The sequence below is a fragment of the Tamandua tetradactyla genome, chromosome 3 (genome assembly GCF_023851605.1).
Source record: "Tamandua tetradactyla isolate mTamTet1 chromosome 3, mTamTet1.pri, whole genome shotgun sequence".
NCBI lineage: Eukaryota > Metazoa > Chordata > Mammalia > Pilosa > Myrmecophagidae > Tamandua > Tamandua tetradactyla.
Window position 1 is genome coordinate 210,788,549 of NC_135329.1, and position 19,699 is coordinate 210,808,247.

Here is a 19,699-nt window from a genome sequence, read left to right on the forward strand (position 1 = left end):
TGAACTGCTGAACGCTGTGCTCCTGGTTTATACTGTTACTGGATTATTTTGAAGCAAATCCCAGACCTCACAGGAATTCTCCCATAAGTACTTCAGCATTATCTCCTGAAGTTTTCAGAAAACTTGCATGAATTTTAGAGGAGTTGGAGATGTAGCCTGAAGTTGAAGTCAGTGGCAACCCTTCTAAGGTGATAAATTTAAAAGTGGAATGTAACATGGAAAGGATGGTCTTATTAAAGAGATCTTGCAAGTGGTAAAAAGGAATCCAGAATCTACTACTAGTGGTATAAGTATTTCTGTGGTGCTCAACAATCTGTCACTTTTCATTGGCTAAAAATATCTTGGTGAAACCCAAGGTGTTTTATGACACTGGGTTATTCTTTTCACAAATCCTATATGATACCACTTCAAGAATCAAAATGGGAAGAAATGGTCATTTGGTGAGATTATACTGTTTTCTACTTATGTGACCTTATTTAGATTCTTTTTTTAGAATTTCATAAATACACATTAAAGGAATAATAACAGTATTCTGAATTTCATAGCAGTTGAGACAATGCTACAAAGAATTTTACACCCAGTTTTATCTTCACAATAAAACTCTTTGGAAAGTAGGGCAGGAGTTAGCATTTTATTTTAAAATGCCCTTTAAATTTTTACTGTAATCTGCATGTGTGAGCGTGAGTCTCCTCCTTTTTGGCTCTTCCATAGTTAATCACTGTGAACAATTTTACATTAATCATATCATAATTTTTCTATAAAAACCATAGAGAAAAATATGTTAAATATTTATGGATATCTGTGTTCTTATAGAGCTTAACTATATACAGAAATATGCAGTATATATTTTGATGCATACAGGTTGTTTTATTTCTTAATTTACCTACAAACTTGGATAGTGCTATGTAGTTAATATGCAACTTGCACTGTCAGCTAACTCATTAAGGCCATCTCCATAAATGGAAAAAAGTAGCGAAACTTATTTTTTTTTTGGGGGGGGGAGGTTTCATTCTTTTGTATAGTTTGCCCTATTTATTTACTTAATTGTTCCCTACTAACGATATTTATGCTATTTCAATGTTTATTATAAAAGTGCTTTACATATCTCTGTAATATAGCTACATAGCTGTCTGTATATCATTTCAAGGATATTTTGAATATTTTAAGATATTAGCATGTCTGTTAGGCAAGATTTTTAGTTTTGAATATTTTAAGACTTGAAAATTTTAAGATATTAGCATGTCTGTTAGGTAAGATTTTTAGAAATGAGTTTTTCTAAATGAGTCACAGAAGTTTGCACATTCAAAATATGATAGCTACTGTGAAACTACCTGCCCCCAAATTTTGTACCATTTTATACTCTCGAAGGTACTAAACAAGCATTTAAATTGCCCAGACCACTGTTGACACTGCATTGTCATCAGTCTCTGAAGTTGTATCTCTCTGTAGCTTATTGTCATTTTATTTGCATTTTCTCAGGTAACTGGTGAGATTGAGCAGCTTTTCATATTTTTAATAAGCATTTGTATTTTTTCCTTTTTTGATTTGTCTATGAACATTCTTTGCTTGTTATTCCATTGTTTTATCCTTTAATAATTTGTAGTAGTTCTTTAGATATTCTGAATATTAAATTTTTGCCTTATGTGTATGTATTGTAAATATTTTCCCCTATTTTGCTTGCCATTTAATTTTTCTTATGATGCCCCTTGTTGCATTAAAGTTTTAAAACTTATGCAATAGAAATGTTTCCCCCTTTATGGTTTTGCATTTCATGAGCTGCTAAAAATTATTTTCATAACATAAAATGTTGAATGTATCATCTATATTTTTGCACCTTTATGGGTTAACTATTTGGAATTAATTTTTGTATGTGGTATGTGGTAGAACTTTGTTTTTTCCCCAATGGATAGTCAATTTTCCTGATATCAGTTATAGAATCATTTCCCTACCAAGGTAAAATATCACTTGTATCATATGCTAAAATTCTTCAATGCTGGTCTTTTCCTGGATTTCTAGTTTGTTTCATTGATCTATTTGCTAATTTTTGCCTCAAATTAGAAGTAAAATTCTCACATCTTTATGACGTGTTTTGATTAATTAAAAATAAATGCCATATCCTACTTTTCTCCCTCATCTATTTGGCTCGATTTGCGTATTTATCTCCTAGATGTATTTTAGAATCAGCTTGTCAATATCCCTAAAAGTCCTGTTGGGAATTTTGAGTGGGACTGAATCAACTCTATTGTTTAATTTTGATGATAATCATATCTTTTATTTCTAAAGCTTTGAGTCTGACCAGGAAGGGAATTTAGTTGTTCATTATATTACCTCTGTTAGTCTCTTTTCTGTTTGTTCATTTTTCTTCATTTTATATATTAAAAACATTAGAGTTTAAAAAAATAAAAATAAATAAATAAAAAAGAATAAGGGAGAATAAAGGACTTCTAAGGAAACAGGAGCAAACAGATGCCAATCAGAACAAAACACAAGAGATTTGAATATAGCAATGAAAGGGACATTTTGAAACAAAAATAATATGCTTGAGTAAATGCATTCGTGGATTAATTGAAGGAGAGAATGGTTAACAGTTGGGACTTGAATTAGTGGCCTAAGAAGTTGAGTAGAAGAAATAACTTACAACCTAGAAAAAAATTAAAGAGTGAAAAACCATAAGGAAAGAGATAAAAGGGTTGGAGAACAGAGTTTGGAGATCATATATGTGAATAATAGGGATTTCAGAAGGGCAAAAAGGAACACTTGGAAAGAGGTGAAATTAACCAATAGCAGCAAAAATTTCTCTACACTATAAAAAAATCGAATCTGCATATTGGAATGGCTTGCTGAATCCCAGGAAAGATCTTTCACTCTCTCATGCTATATAAATAGACATGACATATATATATCTTTATCTTTATATAAGATATATATATGGTGGAAACTTTCATGACTTCACCAAACCTCTAAACTTAAAAACTGAAGGTAAAATCCATAAAGAAAGTCCATAGAGAAAGAACAACTCACTCACAAAGGAAACCCAATCATCGTGGCACTGGACAGCTCATTGGCAAGCCTGAAAGCCAAAAAATGCTAGAATAATTTTGACAGAAAAGGAATGAAACTCAAGAATCCAAGAGGCCACTTCCGTTTCAGGGTGAGAGAACTTCTTTGTGAATATGTAGAGATTTAGAGATGATATCCCCATGTTTCTTCTGAGGAACATGGCCAGACTGAAGGTGGGTAAGCAGTGCCTTCAAGACCTGGGAGAGATGGTGAGGAGAAGAAAGAGTGGTGAGCAATGAAGCTCACAATATTTGTAGGTACCTCTTAGTAGATGAAGATAAAGTGACTGGAAACTGGTCATTTAAGTGTTAAATAGGGATTCTTGAAAAACAGAAGACATTTGGAAGGAGAAAACTAATGCAAGCCTGGGAAGAAAAATGTTAAATTTGCATAAAACTTTGGAACTTTTTTAAAGACCTCATCTTAAGTATAGAAGTGTCATCAGAAAGGGGAAGAGAAAGTACTTTAGGGATCTCCTCCTCTTTGGAAGTGAATACAGCAGGGGGGATTGAAGATATTTTCAGTTATGAAATTGCTTCACCTTCTTGGCCATTAGGGTTTTGGATTTGCTTGGGTGAAGCTTTAGGGGCAGTTTTGCCAAGTGAGGGATTAACTTCTCCTTTATGGAACACCATAAGGGCTGTTCTGGAATTTGCCCTGCTCTGGTCTGTAGATGAACTTTCCTGGTGTTTCAACATTAGCCAAACCCTGTTGTTTAACTTTGGATGTTTATGGACCCGTAGTTTGATTTCATGTTGATCGTGCCCCGCTGGTGGCCAGGTGACTGTGGCGTGTATGCAAGGATGTGAAATTAGACTTGGCCCTTTCCTCAGTAGGTCGCATCTAACAATGACTTTTTTTTTTTTGCTTAAACTGATTAAGTATTTATTATGGTAGCAGCAAAGATATGGAAGAAAATCTGCTTATTATATTACTTCGGAATTTTACTTATAAAAAATGAAAATGAGGTAGATGATTTAGCTACAATATAAAATTATTTTTGGACACTTCAATCTGGACATGATATCTCACTCTACTTTTTAAAATTTTACTTTAAAAAAGCAATGCAGCTCTTTCTCCGCCGGCCTGCTGCGCGGCGCCCACGCCCCGCAGCAGCCAACCCGCCCGCCCTCCTTCTCCCCTCTCTTTCTCCGCCGGCCCACCGCGCGGCGCCCAGGCCCCGCAGCAGCCGACCCGCCCGCCCTCCTTCTCCCCTCTCTTTCTCTGCCAGCCCGCAGCACGGTGCCCACGCCCCACAGCAGCCGACCCGCCCGCCCTCCTTCTCCCCTCTTCCCCCTCCTGCTCCAGCGGCTCTCCAACCACCACGGTGCCCTCTTCCCCCGCCTTCACCGGCTCCTCCGCCACCAGCCTCGACAGCCTTGCCGCCCTCACCTTTCCTCTTCCAGAACAGCTACTGGGGGAGTGGAGACAATACAGAGCAGCTCCCGGAGCCTCGACGGATATCAAAGGGACAGCGTACCCCATCCTGGAACGGCTGACTGTCTGGGAGAACCAGCTCCGGTGAGAACACTGAGGGACGCGGGCTTTCCTGGGCGGGGCGGCAAGCGGCCGGAGTCCCTCCCTTCCTCCTTCCCAGGCCAGCTGGCAGAATTGGGCAGGCGGTCCCCTCAGGCCGCGGCAGCTGGCGTCCCCACCACGCGAGGCCCCCCGGACCAACTGAAAGAGTTGGGTCAGAAATCCCCAGACTGCGGAGAACGGTGACCAGGGGGTCCCTTCCAAACACGTGACTCCCCGGTCCGCCTGGGAACAGTGCATTCTCCTGGGCTGCGACAGCTGGCGCCCTTCCGCCACGCTTGGCGCCCCGGGCCAACTAGGAAATTTGGTCGGGCGCTCTCACGTGCTGCGGCGGCCGGCGACCCTCCCTGCGTTCGGACCCCCAGGCCGGCTGGCACTCTTCCAAGACGCTTTGGCTGCCAAACCTCCCCTACGGCGAGAGTTTTCCAGAGTTAAAGGACCCACAGCAACTTTTACTGGTGGATCCCGTAGACAAACGTGTGCCACGAGCGCCACCTACTGGGCAGGATAAGAAAAACAGAACCCAGAGATTTCACAGAAAAATCTTACAACCTTGTTGGGTCCGACACCCAGGGAAGTCTGACTAAATGCCCAGACGCCAGCAGCAGAAGATAACTGTCCACGCTCAGAAGATTGAGAATATGGCCCAGTCAAAGGAACAAACCAATAGTTCAAATGAGATACAAGAGCTGAGACAACTAATGCTGAATATACGAACAGAAATGGAAAACCTCTTCAAAAATGAAATCAATAAATTGAGGGAGGACACGAAGAGGACATGGGCTGAACATAAAGAAGAAATAGAAAAACTGAAAAAACAAATCACAGAACTTATGGAAGTGAAGGATAAAGTAGAAAAGATGGAAAAAACAATGGATACCTACAATGATAGATTTAAAGAGACAGAAGATAGAATTAGTGATTTGGAGGATGGAACATCTGAATTCCAAAAAGAAAAAGAAAATATCGGGAAAAGAATGGAAAAATTTGAACAGGGTATCAGGGAACTCAAGGACAATATGAACCGCACAAATATACGTGTTGTGGGTATCCCAGAAGGAGAAGAGAAGGGAAAAGGAGGAGAAAAACTAATGGAAGAAATTATCAATGAAAATTTCCCAACTCTTATGTAAGACCTAAATTTACAGATCCAAGAAGTGCAGCACACCCCAAAGAGATTAGACCCAAATAGGCGTTCCCCAAGACACTTATTAGTTAGAATGTCAGAGGTCAAAGAGAAAGAGAGGATCTTGAAAGCAGCGAGAGAGAAGCAATCCATCACATACAAGGGAAACCCAATAAGACTATGTGTAGATTTCTCAGCAGAAACCATGGAAGCTAGAAGACAGTGGGATGATATATTTAAGTTACTAAAAGAGAAAAACTGCCAACCAAGACTCCTATATCCAGCAAAATTGTCCTTCAAAAATGAGGGAGAAATTAAAACATTCTCAGACAAAAAGTCACTGAGAGAATTTGTGACCAAGAGACCAGCTCTGCAAGAAATACTAAAGGGAGCACTGGAGTCAGATACAAAAAGACAGAAGAGAGAGATATGGAGAAGAGTGTAGAAAGAAGGAAAGTGAGATATGATATATATAATACAAAAGGCAAAATGGTAGAGGAAAATATTATCCAAACAGTAATAACTCTAAATGTTAATGGACTGAATTCCCCAATCAAAAGACATAGACTGGCAGAATGGATTAAAAACCAGGATCCTTCTATATGCTGTCTACAGGAAACGCATCTTAGACCCAAAGATAAATATAGGTTGAAAGTGAGAGGTTGGGAAAAGATATTTCATGCAAATAACAACCAGAAAAGAGCAGGAGTGGCTATACTAATATCCAACAAATTAGACTTCAAATATAAAACAGTTAAAAGAGACAAAGAAGGACACTATATACTAATAAAAGAAACAATTAAACAAGAAGACATAACAATCATAAATATCTACGCACCGAACCAGAATGCCCCAAAATACGTGAGGAATACACTGCAAACACTGAAAAGGGAAATAGACACATATACCATAATAGTTGGAGACTTCAATTCACCACTCTCATCAGTGGACAGAACATCTAGACAGAGGATCAATAAAGAAATAGAGAATCTGAATATTACTATAAATGAGCTAGACTTAACAGACATTTATAGGACATTACATCCCACAACAGCAGGATACACCTTTTTTTCAAGTGCTCATGGATCATTCTCAAAGATAGACCATATGCTGGGTCACAAAACAAGTCTTAACAAATTTAAAAAGATTGAAATCATACACAACACTTTCTCGGATCCTAAAGGAATGAAGTTGGAAATCAATAATAGGCGGAGTGCCAGAAAATTCACATATACATTGAGGCTCAACAACACACTCTTAAACAACAAGTGTGTCAAAGAAGAAATTGCAAGAGAAATTAGTAAATACCTAGAGGTGAATGAAAATGAAAACGCAACACATCAAAACTTATGGGATGCAGCAAAGGCAGTGCTAAGACGGAAATTTATTCCCCTAAATGCCTTTATCAGAAAAGAAGAAAAGGCAAAAATGCAGGAATTAACTGTCCACTTGGAAGAACTGGAGAAAGAACAGCAAACTAATCCCAAAGCAAGCAAAAGGAAAGAAATAACAAAGATTAGAGCAGAAATAAATGAAATTGAAAACATGAAAACAATAGAGAAAATCAATAAGGCCAGAAGTTGATTCTATGAGAAAATCAATAAGATTGATGGGCCCTTAGCAAGATTGACAAAAAGAAGAAGAGAGAGGATGCAAATAAATAAGATCAGAAATGAAAGAGGAGACATAACCACTGAACTCACAGAAATAAAGGAGGTAATAACAGGATACTATGAACAACTTTACGCTAATAAATACAACAATTTAGATGAAATGGACGGGTTCCTGGAAAGACATGAACAACAAACTTTGACTCAAGAAGAAATAGATGACCTCAACAAACCAATCACAAGTAAAGAGATTGAATTAGTCATTCAAAAGCTCCCTAAAAAGAAAAGTCCAGGACCAGACGGCTTCACATGTGAATTCTATCAAACATTCCGGAAGGAATTAGTACCAACTCTCCTCAAACTCTTCAAAAAAATCGAAGTGGGGGCGGGCCGCGGTGGCTCAGCGGGCAAAGTGCTTGCCTGCTATGCCGGAGGACCTCGGTTCGATTCCCGGCCCCAGCCCATGTAACGAAAACGGAGAAACAAAATACAATAAAACAAGAAAATGTTTAAAAGATGTTTCCCTTTCTTCCTCTCTTCCTTCCTTCTATCCTTCCTTCCTTCTCTCTGTCTTTCCTTTAAAAAAAAAAAAAAAAAAAAAAAAATCGAAGTGGAGGGAAAACTACCTAATTCATTCTATGAAGCCAACATCACCCTCATACCAAAACCAGGCAAAGATATTACAAAAAAAGAAAACTACAGACCAATCTCTCTAATGAATATAGATGCAAAAATCCTCAATAAAATTCTAGCAAATCGTATCCAACAACACATTAAAAGAATTATACATCATGACCAAGTAGGATTCATCCCAGGTATGCAAGGATGGTTCAACATAAGAAAATCAATTAATGTAATACACCACATCAACAAATCAAAGCAGAAAAATCACATGATCATCTCAATTGATGCAGAGAAGGCATTTGACAAGATTCAACATCCTTTCCTGTTGAAAACACTTCAAAAGATAGGAATACAAGGGAACTTCCTTAAAATGATAGAGAGAATATATGAAAAACCCACAGCTAATATCATCCTCAATGGGGAAAAATTGAAAACTTTCCCCCTAAGATCAGGAACAAGACAAGGATGTCCATTATCACCACTATTATTCAACATCGTGTTGGAGGTTCTAGCCAGAGCAATTAGACAAGAAAAAGAAATACAAGGCATCAAAATTGGAAAGGAAGAAGTAAAACTATCACTGTTTGCAGACGATATGATACTATACGTCGAAAACCCGGAAAAATCCACAACAAAACTACTAGAGCTAATAAATGAGTACAGCAAAGTAGCAGGTTACAAGATCAACATTCAAAAATCTGTAGCTTTTCTATACACTAGTAATGAACAAGCTGAGGGGGAAATCAAGAAACGAATCCCATTTACAATCACAACTAAAAGAATAAAATACCTAGGAATAAATTTAACCAAAGAGACAAAAAACCTATATAAAGAAAACTACAAAAAACTGCTAAAAGAAATCACAGAAGACCTAAATAGATGGAAGGGCATACCGTGTTCATGGATTGGAAGACTAAATATAATTAAGATGTCAATCCTACCTAAACTGATCTACAGATTCAATGCAATACCAATCAAAATCCCAACAACTTATTTTTCAGAATTAGAAAAACCAATAAGCAAATTTATCTGGAAGGGCAGGGTGCCCCGAATTGCTAAAAACATCTTGAGGAAAAAAAACGAAGCTGGAGGTCTTGCAATGCCGGACTTTAAGGCATATTATGAAGCCACAGTGGTCAAAACAGCATGGTATTGGCATAAAGATAGATATATCAACCAATGGAATCGAATAGAGTGCTCAGATATAGACCCTCTCATCTATGGATATTTGATCTTTGATAAGGCAGTCAAGCCAACTCACCTGGGACAGAACAGTCTCTTCAATAAATGGTGCCTAGAGAACTGGATATCCATATGTAAAAGAATGAAAGAAGACCCGCATCTCACACCTTATACAAAAGTTAAGTCAAAATGGATCAAAGATCTAAACATTAGGTCTAAGACCATAAAACAGTTAGAGGAAAATATAGGGAGATATCTTATGAATCTTACAACTGGAGGTGGTTTTATGGACCTTAAACCTAAAGCAAGAGCACTGAAGAAAGAAAGAAAGAAATGGGAGCTCCTCAAAATTAAACACTTTTGTGCATCAAAGAACTTCATCAAGAAAGTAGAAAGACAGCCTACACAATGGGAGACAATATTTGGGAATGACATATCAGATAAAGGTCTAGTATCCAGAATATATAAAGAGATTGTTCAACTCAACAACAAAAAGACAGCCAACCCAATTACAAAATGGCAAAAAGACTTGAACAGACACCTACCAGAAGAGAAAATACGGATGGCCAAGAGGCACATGAAGAGATGCTCAATGTCCCTGGCCATTAGAGAAATGCAAATCAAAACCACAATGAGATATCATCTCACACCCACCAGAATGGCCATTATCAATAAAACAGAAAATGACAAGTGCTGGAGAGGATGCAGAGAAAAAGGCACACTTATCCACTGTTGGTGGGAATGTCAAATGGTGCAACCACTGTGGAAGGCAGTGTGGCGGTTCCTCAAAAAGCTGAATATAGAATTGCCATACGACCCAGCAATACCATTGCTAGGTATCTACTCAAAGGACTTAAGGGCAAAGACACAAACGGACATTTGCACACCAATGTTTATAGCAGCGTTATTTACAATTGCAAAGAGATGGAAACATCCAAAATGTCCATCAACAGAAGAATGGCTAAATAAACTGTGGTATATACGTACGATGGAATATTATGCAGCTTTAAGACAAAATAAACTTATGAGGCATGTAAAAACATGGATGGACCTAGAGAATATTATGCTGAGTGAGTCCAGCGAAAAACTAAAGGACAAATACTGTATGGTCCCACTGATGTGAACGGACATTCGAGAATAAACTTGAAATATGTCATTGGTAACAGAGTCCAGCAGGAGTTAGAAACAGGGTAAGATAATGTGTAATTGGAGTGGAAGGGATACAGACTGTGCAACAGGACTAGATACAAAAACTCAAAAATGGACAGCACAATAATACCTAATTGTAAAGTAATCATGTTAAAACACTGAATGAAGCTGCATCTGAGCTATAGGGTTTTTTTGTTGTTGTTTTTTACTATCATTACTACTTTTATTTCTTTTCTCTATATTAACATTTTATAGCTTTTTCTGTTGTGTTGCTAGTTCCTCTAAACCGATGCAAATGTACTAAGAAACGATCATGCATCTATGTGATGATGTTAAGAATTACTGAGTGCATATGTAGAACGGTATGATTTCTAAATGTTGTGTTAATTTCTTTTTTTATTTTTATTTTTTTTCTTTTTTTTCTTTCTTTCCGTTAATAAAAAAATAAAAAATAAAAATAAAAAAAGCAATGCAACTTCTTTATGAAACCATTTTTTATAGCTGCTGCCTGATCTGACCTGAAATGCTTCTCACTAGAATGCCGTACATACAAACCAACATGTGTATAAATGAGCCCTACAAAGAATACTCATACATAGTTTTAAATTGCTTGTTAAAGGCATAGATTATAAGAGTGGTGGTTACTGGGTGAATTTTAAGCAGCTTAATTTTAATATGTTGAAGGAAAGAGAATTCCTATTATGTTCCAGGCACTCAAACACATGAAGATAAGAGTTATGTTAGCATTTGTATGTTACGCTATTTCAATCACGCTACTTGTTTACTATCCCAGATAGGAGAAAATATTCACTATTTTCATTGTTTCCCAGCTTTAACTGTCCATAATGGCAGGAAAAGAACAAGAGGAACAGGTAACTTTAAGACTACCAGAGAATCTGAAATATAATAAATAAGTACTCTAGTAATATTGTCCTAATAATACAAACGACAAGGTAACTTTTAGATTTAAATGAGAATTTTCATTCTGAAGTGATGACAAAAAGGGTGAAGTCAAAAGGCAATTATTAAAAAAGCATGAATCTTGGTTCTTATACAATTGTTCTTTCAACAAGATCAGAACATTTTAATTTAAAACTAATAGATCACAATTGTTTTGCTTTTAAGATGATTTTGTTAAAAAATGATATATTTCAGAATTAGCCAAAGTATATTTGTACTACACATTAGTTTTTTCAAGTAAGTGAAGAAGAAGACACAGTGTACTTCCCTTAACCTAGGAGACAGGTTGTAATGTTAAAGTCCATTGACAGCAATGGATGTGCAGGAAACCATCAAAAAAAAGTTATAAATTCAAAGCCGAATTGCTTCTACAAACAGAAACGCCCTTTGCTGAGTCACAGGAATAAGAATGGGGCATTGGCACCATATTCGGTGAATATGGTGGTTATGTATGGAACTGCCTTCTTGAGTGCTCATGATATTCACAGTCTTATCACCTGGTGGGTTTTGTACTTCATTGGTAGCATCTTCTTTATTACAACCCATCCAAACAACTGTTTATACAGAATATGCAAATCTGGAACTTGAGAAGCATTGCAGCTTTCCACCAGAAATAAACCAGCTAATAACAATAAACAAATAAACTTTGTTTCTGCAAAGTAATTTAATAAAAGCTATAGATTTAGTAATAGCTGATTATGGCCAACATAATCTAGAGAAAAATGAACTCAAGAATCAAACTGAAAACACGAGACTAAATGCTGTAATTACAGATTTCATTAATTATTTTACTCATGTTTGTGAAAACTTCCCTGCATTATCAATAAAAACAACCATTTTTATCCTTACCTTTATCTTAACACAGATATTATGGGAAAAATAGGAAATAAAAGTCCTGCTAGTTCCCCCACTGTACACTGTGTCTTCTTCTTCACTTACTTGAAAAACCCCCCAAAATCAGAATTATCTTTATTCATGATTTGTATCACTGCAGGATGGCAGGTACATGTGAAGTTACTTGGGAGGGGATAATGGAATCACATTACCAGAACCCAGCCACAGACTTTTTTCTTTTTATATGGCTCTTGACATGTCAGAAGGACAATATCTCCTAAAACAACACAACAAGATAAAAACAAGAGGAATGGAGCAGAGAAGAGGGACAGGAAAGGGCGCTCTATTAATTAATGCTATAGGGCTACAGACCTTTTTTTAAAAAAAAATCTTTATTATAAAATAAGTATTGCTATTATCAAGCACACTTCACTTTTCATATCTTCCTTTCTCCAGTTTTTTACATAAATATTATCTCTTCATTTGAAAAAAATCTAAATAACCCATGAATTCATTAAGATAAGTACTGTGTCACTTCAGTTTATGTAGCCAGAAAGATGTTGGTGATGGGTTGGGAACAATGTAATTTATGGCAAATCACTATGCTTTACCAATTATAAACTGCTTCTCTGTGTGTTCTCTCTTTCTACCAATATAATCTCATTGAATTATTTTTTGAGTTCACCAAAGTTCAAGTCTCTCACTTTGTCTTAGTTACCCCCAAATCCAACAATGGCTTTTATGAATGAAGTTTAGGTAAGAGGCATTCATCACTCAGTAAGGAGAGCTTAGAGATGTGCTCCTTCCCCCTGGGTAAGAGAAAGGCGGAAAGGGAGAGAGCTGTCCTGCAGATCCCAGAGAGGTAGTGCCTCAGGACGTTCCTGCCACAGCCAGAAACCACAGCGGAGAGGATGACTCGGGCTCCCTGTCCTCGGATGTGGAAGCCACCATGAGCTGAAGGACTTGGGTCGGATGAACTGGGCATAGGGTCGCCCCCGGGGAAGGCTGGTCAGTAACAGGCCTTTACAGGTCATCCTCAGAAACCAGCCTGGCAGAGGTCGCTGTTAAAATCCTGTATCCTCAGTGTTGTCTCCTCTGTCTCACATCTTGGCTGACCAACCTTCCTGGTCCGGTTGTAGCACTGGGAGCCCTGCGTCCTGGGAGACCCCTCCTTTCTGGGCAAACCCAAACTCATCTTGCAATATCATCAGTGCCCTCAGCGTTCTGTGGAAATGTATGAAAAATGTGGCTGACACTCAGGATGGGTTTGGGGGTATTAATTAGATCACTGATGTCCTGCAGTTGGAGAGGAATTGCCATACTTATGCAAAAACCCTTCCTTTGTTTCCTCTGAGTGAATTTACCACTCTGTATATGTGTGAGTATGTGAGTGTGTGTGTGTGCATGCACACCCACGTGTTTTCCTAAAGATGGAAGTACTTTGGAGTTGGCTTTTAAGGTTGGGGGGAGAACAGACTGAGCTAATATTCTTACTGAGGACACATCAACCCTCCTTATCTCCAGCTCCTCCATTTCAGCGCTGCAGCTAATGCTGCTGTTCTGATTGGGTCATCTTTTTGTTGCCTCATTTCAGAGCTTTTCTTTGCCTGACTTGCATCTCTAAAGCCTATTCCTTATTACTTGAGGGAGAAGCTTTTGATAGGTCATGCTCTATAATCCATAATTAATAATTGGGAATCCCTGCCATCAGTTTCTCATCCCCAACAAGCAAACATTTTGTAACATCCTGTCCTGCTGCTTCATATAAGGGAACAAGAAATTGCTCATTTCTGTCATTGTAATGTTCATTATTAACTAGATCATTCATCACTCACAGTTCAAATATACCAAAACTCACTTGTTGGAAACAGTCACTTCCTGATTTAAAAAAAAAAGGTGATATATAGACAATAGGAAGGACTTTGAATCAATTCTGCAGACTGCTTCCCTAACTCCTGCCAGTGATGCTGTTTTGCTTGCAGCAGGAAAACAGGTGTAATCTGTAGAGGCATTGTCACGCAACTCCCTCTCTGTTCTTTATTTCTTGATCCCTGGGTCATGTGGCCCAGAAGATTCTTTAGAGAGAAGTCCCCTGGTCTCATCTCCAACTTCCTCCCTATATAGCGAAGGCTGTGATGCCCAAGTATGTTTGTGAGAGGAATCCTGAGATTTCTTCAGGTTCTGTTCTCCCTCGGCTGACAGCGTGATCACGCTGCTATAGGAATTATCTTCTAGAACAGGGCCTGTGCCTCCAGGTGAGGATCATATGCTTAGTGGGCTGGGATTCAGCCCTGGTCAGGTCACGGGCTCACTTGCAAGAGTTTCTCTCCCTGTTTTCTATCATTCACACTTTGGGGGGATATTTTGCTTTTTATAGTATATTATATAGCCAGCAAAGAAAGATTCAAATATATTTCAATATATTCTTGCTAAGGCAGAAAAGTTGACTTACACTTTAACCAACTCTTCAGCAGGAAAGGTTGAAAAATACAAGGTTGACTGGTTAAATTTCTGCGGAGTTAACATGAATATTATTGTTAATCATCCAAAATTTATTGTCCACCATGTAGATAGAAGACCCTGCTACAGATTGCAGGGGAAAGCGATGAGTTGTTAGAGGTTGTCTTTGCCCTTTGAGGTTTGACCTTCATTGTGAGCCCAGTACTCAATTTTCTCTGTTCCGTCTTTTAACACACAAAAGGAATGGTCTTACTTACAGTAATAGCAGTGCTATTTGTCATTATCCTTGACACCTGTCACTGGATTAGAAGTGCATTTTAGATTCCAAAAGCCTTGAAAGTAATGCAGATCTTTCCTATAGAATTTCTTAAAGGGGCAGTGCAGGGGTTTTACTGGATGCCTCCCACAGAAAGCTTCCTGAAAGTCCTCTTTGGGCAGATTTCCCCTCCCCCAAACTTCATTTTTCCAGAAACTGCTAGAAGTCTTCTCTCTCCATGTTCTCATTCACCTTAGTATGCTTCCCCCCATGTGCTTCCTCTCTGTGTGTCCCTCCATGTGCTTCCCCCATGTGCTTCCTCTATATGTGTCCCTCCATGTGCTTCCCCCATGTGCTTCCTCTCTGTGTGTCCCTCTATGTGCTTCCACATGTGCTTCCTCTCTGTGTGTCCCTCCATGTGCTTCCGCATGTGCTTCCTCTATATGTGTCCCTCCATGTGCTTCCCCCATGTGCTTCCTCTCTGTGTGTCCCTCCATGTGCTTCCTCTCTATGTGTCCCTCCAAGTGCTTCTTCCTTGCTCATTGTCTTCTCTCCCTCTTTCAGTTCCTTCCTGAACACCTGCTTTCTCCCCTGGAACTCTGCAGCTACTTGTAGCCCTGGGGAAGTGGGTAAGATGATACCTTCCCTCTTAGCAAATTAGCCCATTACCTGGATTTTGCATCTCGAAAGAGAACCCAAGGGATACCCCAGTAGACAAGAAGCCTTCGTTCTTTGGAAGGGAAGAAAGGAGAAGGAAACACTGTAAAACAAAACATTAATAATTGCTACCTCTAAAATATTTATTTGATATATATTATGTATGTAATATGTAATGATATAAAGTTATCAATATGTATATGCATACCTTTAACCACATTCTTAAGAGGAAGATATCTGATGCAGAGCTTAATGTATGCATGTAATCACCAAAGAATATACAAAAAATAATAATGAAAGGAAATTTCTCCCCTGGTTCCAGGAGTTTGAAGCCTATGTTAACGCTTCTGGAGAACATGGGATTGTGGTTTTCTCTTTGGGATCAATGGTCTCAGACATTCCAGAGAAGAAAGCGATGGAAATTGCTGATGCTTTGAGTAAAATACCTCAGACAGTAAGTAGATTCTATATGACTCCTTTGTATCTATCTTCATATGAGTTGTAACCCCAGACTTTAGTATTTGCATTAACTCTGTTATTTGGAATTTAGATTTGGGTTTTCCCTGCCAATTCCCAATTCTTAATCGGAAATTCGTTTTTGTAATTCAAGGCTCAACCGCTTTGTTAAACAATGATCCACTTTACTAGAAAGTTTCATTTTCCTAAGAGACTTAAAAGTGTGCTGAAGAGAATTTAAGGAATACTGTTCTTCATATTAAATAGGGAAATTTTTCCAAAATGCTGTTAAGGCGCTAGGTTTATTTCTGTCTTTATGGTTCTATAACCCCTCATCTTACTAAGTAAACTTTTCGTTCAAGTACAGAAAAGTGTGAAAATCATAAGTGCTCAGCTTGCTGAATTTTCACAAAGTGAGCCTGCCTCGGGAATCAAGCCCCCAGAATGAGAAAGAGGAAGTTAGATCACAGAGGCTCTCCTGGTCACTGCATATTTTGTTTTTTGATCAGAGTATGTTTTTTCTTTAAACCCTGTTCTTTTTGTCTCTGCAATAGGTCCTCTGGCGGTACACGGGAAATCCACCTTCTAATCTTGGGAAGAATACAAAACTTGTTAAGTGGCTACCCCAAAATGATCTGCTTGGTGAGTTTGGGAGGATTTGATGTACCAATTGAACCACAGTATGTTAGTCAGGGTTCTCTGGAGAAACAGAACCAGTGGGAGAGATCTGTAAATATGAGAGTTATAAAGATGTCTCATGCAACCATCGGAACAGAAGAGTCCAAAATCCGCAGGGCATACAGTGAAGCTGGCTTCTCTGATAAAGCCACAAGAGAGGCTTGCTGGCTGGAGAAGCAAGTGAGTCTTTCTTCTCCCTTAAAAACCTTCGACTAATTGGATTATTTCATTGTGGGAGGCAATGCCCCAGTTTCTTGCAGACAACTGGGCATAACCACCTGGCCAAGTTGACCCCAGAACCCAACCGTCACACATGGTATGGAAGTAAATGAAGCCCACTCAAATGGGCTCTTTATTCAGAGCTTGTTAAAACAAGGGAGTTGGCCACCATCATTTGCTTTTGGCAGAGACTCAAGGCAGGCAGAGGAGGAGGAAGACTTTATAGAAGAACAAAGGGAAATTTTCAGGTGTGTCCTGGTTGAAGGCTATTGGCTTCGGGAGGTTGGAGGCCGGTTAGTGAGAAGTGGAGCATTCTATGTGATTGGTTAGGAGAGCATATTTAGCTTTCTCCTGTTGGTGTCATCGTGGAAATAAAGGCAAACATTAGGGAAACTGTCAATTATTGCTCAAGTCCTGGCTCTTCTGGGTTGAATGTTGCAAGGACTGTGGTCTAGCTTCCTGGACTGGTTGTTGTAGATAGTAGCCAGCTTCCTGGACCATTGTTGTAGGTAGTTGGCCAGAGTTTCCTGGTCTGGATACTTGAGGGTCAAAGTTTCCTGATTATTATCTGTATGTTCAGTCTCTCTATTCCCAACCCAGAAAACCTCTCCACAAAGATTGAAGAGAAAGAAAATCGTTTCATTTTTGTATAGGCCTGAACCCAAAATGCACCACAGGTAATCCACTAAAGAGACTGCATAGAAAGAAAGAAATTTCACTCTTTTTATACCTAAGTAGATACAACCTATTGCATTCATGTTTTCAAACTAAAATTGCTAAATGTTTTTGTATCTTTATGACTGAAGCTAGATTCTATAGTTTGGAGTCAGATTGTTTCCATTTCCTAGGTTGCTTATCAAATACCATGCAATGGGTGGGGTTAAACAGTGGGAATTTATTTGCTCATGGTTTTGAGGTTGGGAAAACGTCCAAATCAAGGCATCATCAAGGCAGTCCTTTCTCCCTAAAGACTGTTTTGCTCCGGGGCTGGCAGTGTACATGGTGGCATCTCTTGTTCTCTCCTTTCTCTTCCAAGTTCTGTTGATGTTCAGCTTCTTGCTCTCTCTCATATCTGAATTCATTCCATTTATAAAGGACTTCAGTAATAATTAAGACCCATCCTGTTTGAGGTGGTCATATGTTAACCGAAGTAACCTCATCAAAAGATCCTGGTTACAAAGGGTTCATACCCACAGGAATGGATTGGATGGAACATATCTTTCTAGGGTACATGCACCTTCAAACCACCACACATGTATTAGCTGAAAGTAGGCACATTTTCCTGGAAGATAAAATGTTATTTTCCTTGATGATTGCAGTTCAAGGAGATGACTCTCAAGTCCTCGAGGATACAGTCCTGAGCTGTGGGACTGGCAAGAGGCCTATTGAGCATTTCATATTATGGTACAGGGTGCTTTCAAATCTAGAGGATGTCGGACTGCACAACTTGATAAGCTGACCGCAGCCATCTCTCTCTCTCTCTTGCTTGGCTTCTCAGGTCACCCGAAGACTCGAGCCTTTATCACACATGCTGGCTCTCATGGCATCTATGAAGGAATATGCAATGGCGTTCCAATGGTGATGCTGCCCTTGTTTGGTGATCAGATGGACAATGCGAAGCGCATGGATTCCCGGGGAGCCGGAGTGACCCTGAACGTCCTTGAAATGACTTCTGAAGACTTTGAAAATGCCATAAAAACCGTCATCAATGACAAAAGGTAAGAGAGAGTACAAAGGAATAAACGGGAAGAAAGAAGGTACAGAGGAATGCTACCTATATTTGACCATAGCATTCACAGTACAATATTAAAAGGTAAAAAAAAAACATAAAATACCAGATTTCATAAATAAAATATCTTGGGAGTTATTATTCAGTTTATAAAAGAATTCTTTAATTCCTATAAAATTGATCAGAAACATAATTTTGAAATTCCTTTTCTCTAGAATATTTAAAACTTCAATTTATGAAAAAATGTTACCATAATAGACATCTTTTTATAAGTTCCTATACATTTCTTTTTTATGCCTATATAATTTTTTTTTACTTTTTTAATTGTATAATTTACATATATACAAAGCAACGAAAGTAAAAAGCAGTAGTTTTAAAAGCACTCTTGAACAAGTAGTTTCAGGACATTTCCCAGAGTTTTCATGGGCTACCATACCATCATCTCAGATTTTTCCTTCTAGCTGCTCCAGAAAACTGGAGACTAGAAAGGTTTCTGGACATTTCTTTAAGTGGATAACAGACTCGACATTAGAGCCCCTTAATGGCCAAAGCAAAGACAAAAATACTCGATTACAAAAAGTGTGGTGTCCATATGATAGAAACAAACAGTTTCTTAGAGGTACAGTTTTCCAGCACTGCAACCTGAGAGAAATTTTGTACATAGGACTGCATAAATGATATCACAGATAAAGCTCTTATAATAAAAGCAAAGATGAATTCATTCAAATGTGGCCCTGAAAACTATTCTCCATAAGACAAAAGCCACTACATCAAATTAGGAATGAAATTTAGTGTATTGCCTTCATGCTTACTGGTAATAGCCTGATCAGAACCCATGGGAGAGAAGTGATGGCCAGTGGTGGGACTTCATCCTACACTCGATAGAATGTGTGTGTACATATGAGTGTGCATGAGCATCAGTGTGCAAGTATGCGTGTTCACATGCATGTACATGTACACACGTGTATATATGTGTGCATGTGTGTGCGTGTGTGTGCATATGTGCCGTGTGTGTGTGTGTACCTGTGTACATGAGTGTGTCAGTGAGGGAATGTCAGGAGCCTTCCCCCATAGTAGCTTCCCTTTCAAAGAGACATTAGTCAGGAATTCAGATGTGAGAAACTGGCATGTGCTCAGAAGGGCAGAGACTCAACACAGCGGGT

The 19,699-nt window shown here is 38.7% G+C and overlaps 1 protein-coding gene across 3 annotated transcripts in view; it reads left to right on the forward strand.

Moving 5' to 3' along the window:
• LOC143678276 (UDP-glucuronosyltransferase 1A1-like) overlaps positions 1-19,699 on the forward strand; it is a 161,595-nt gene that overhangs the window by 140,007 nt on the left and 1,889 nt on the right. For all 3 annotated transcript variants that reach the window (XM_077155499.1, XM_077155498.1, XM_077155497.1), the window contains exons 2-4: positions 15,777-15,908; positions 16,465-16,552; positions 18,306-18,525. In XM_077155499.1, coding sequence (XP_077011614.1) covers positions 15,777-15,908; positions 16,465-16,552; positions 18,306-18,525 — 440 coding nt within the window. The remainder of the gene's footprint in view (positions 1-15,776; positions 15,909-16,464; positions 16,553-18,305; positions 18,526-19,699) is intronic.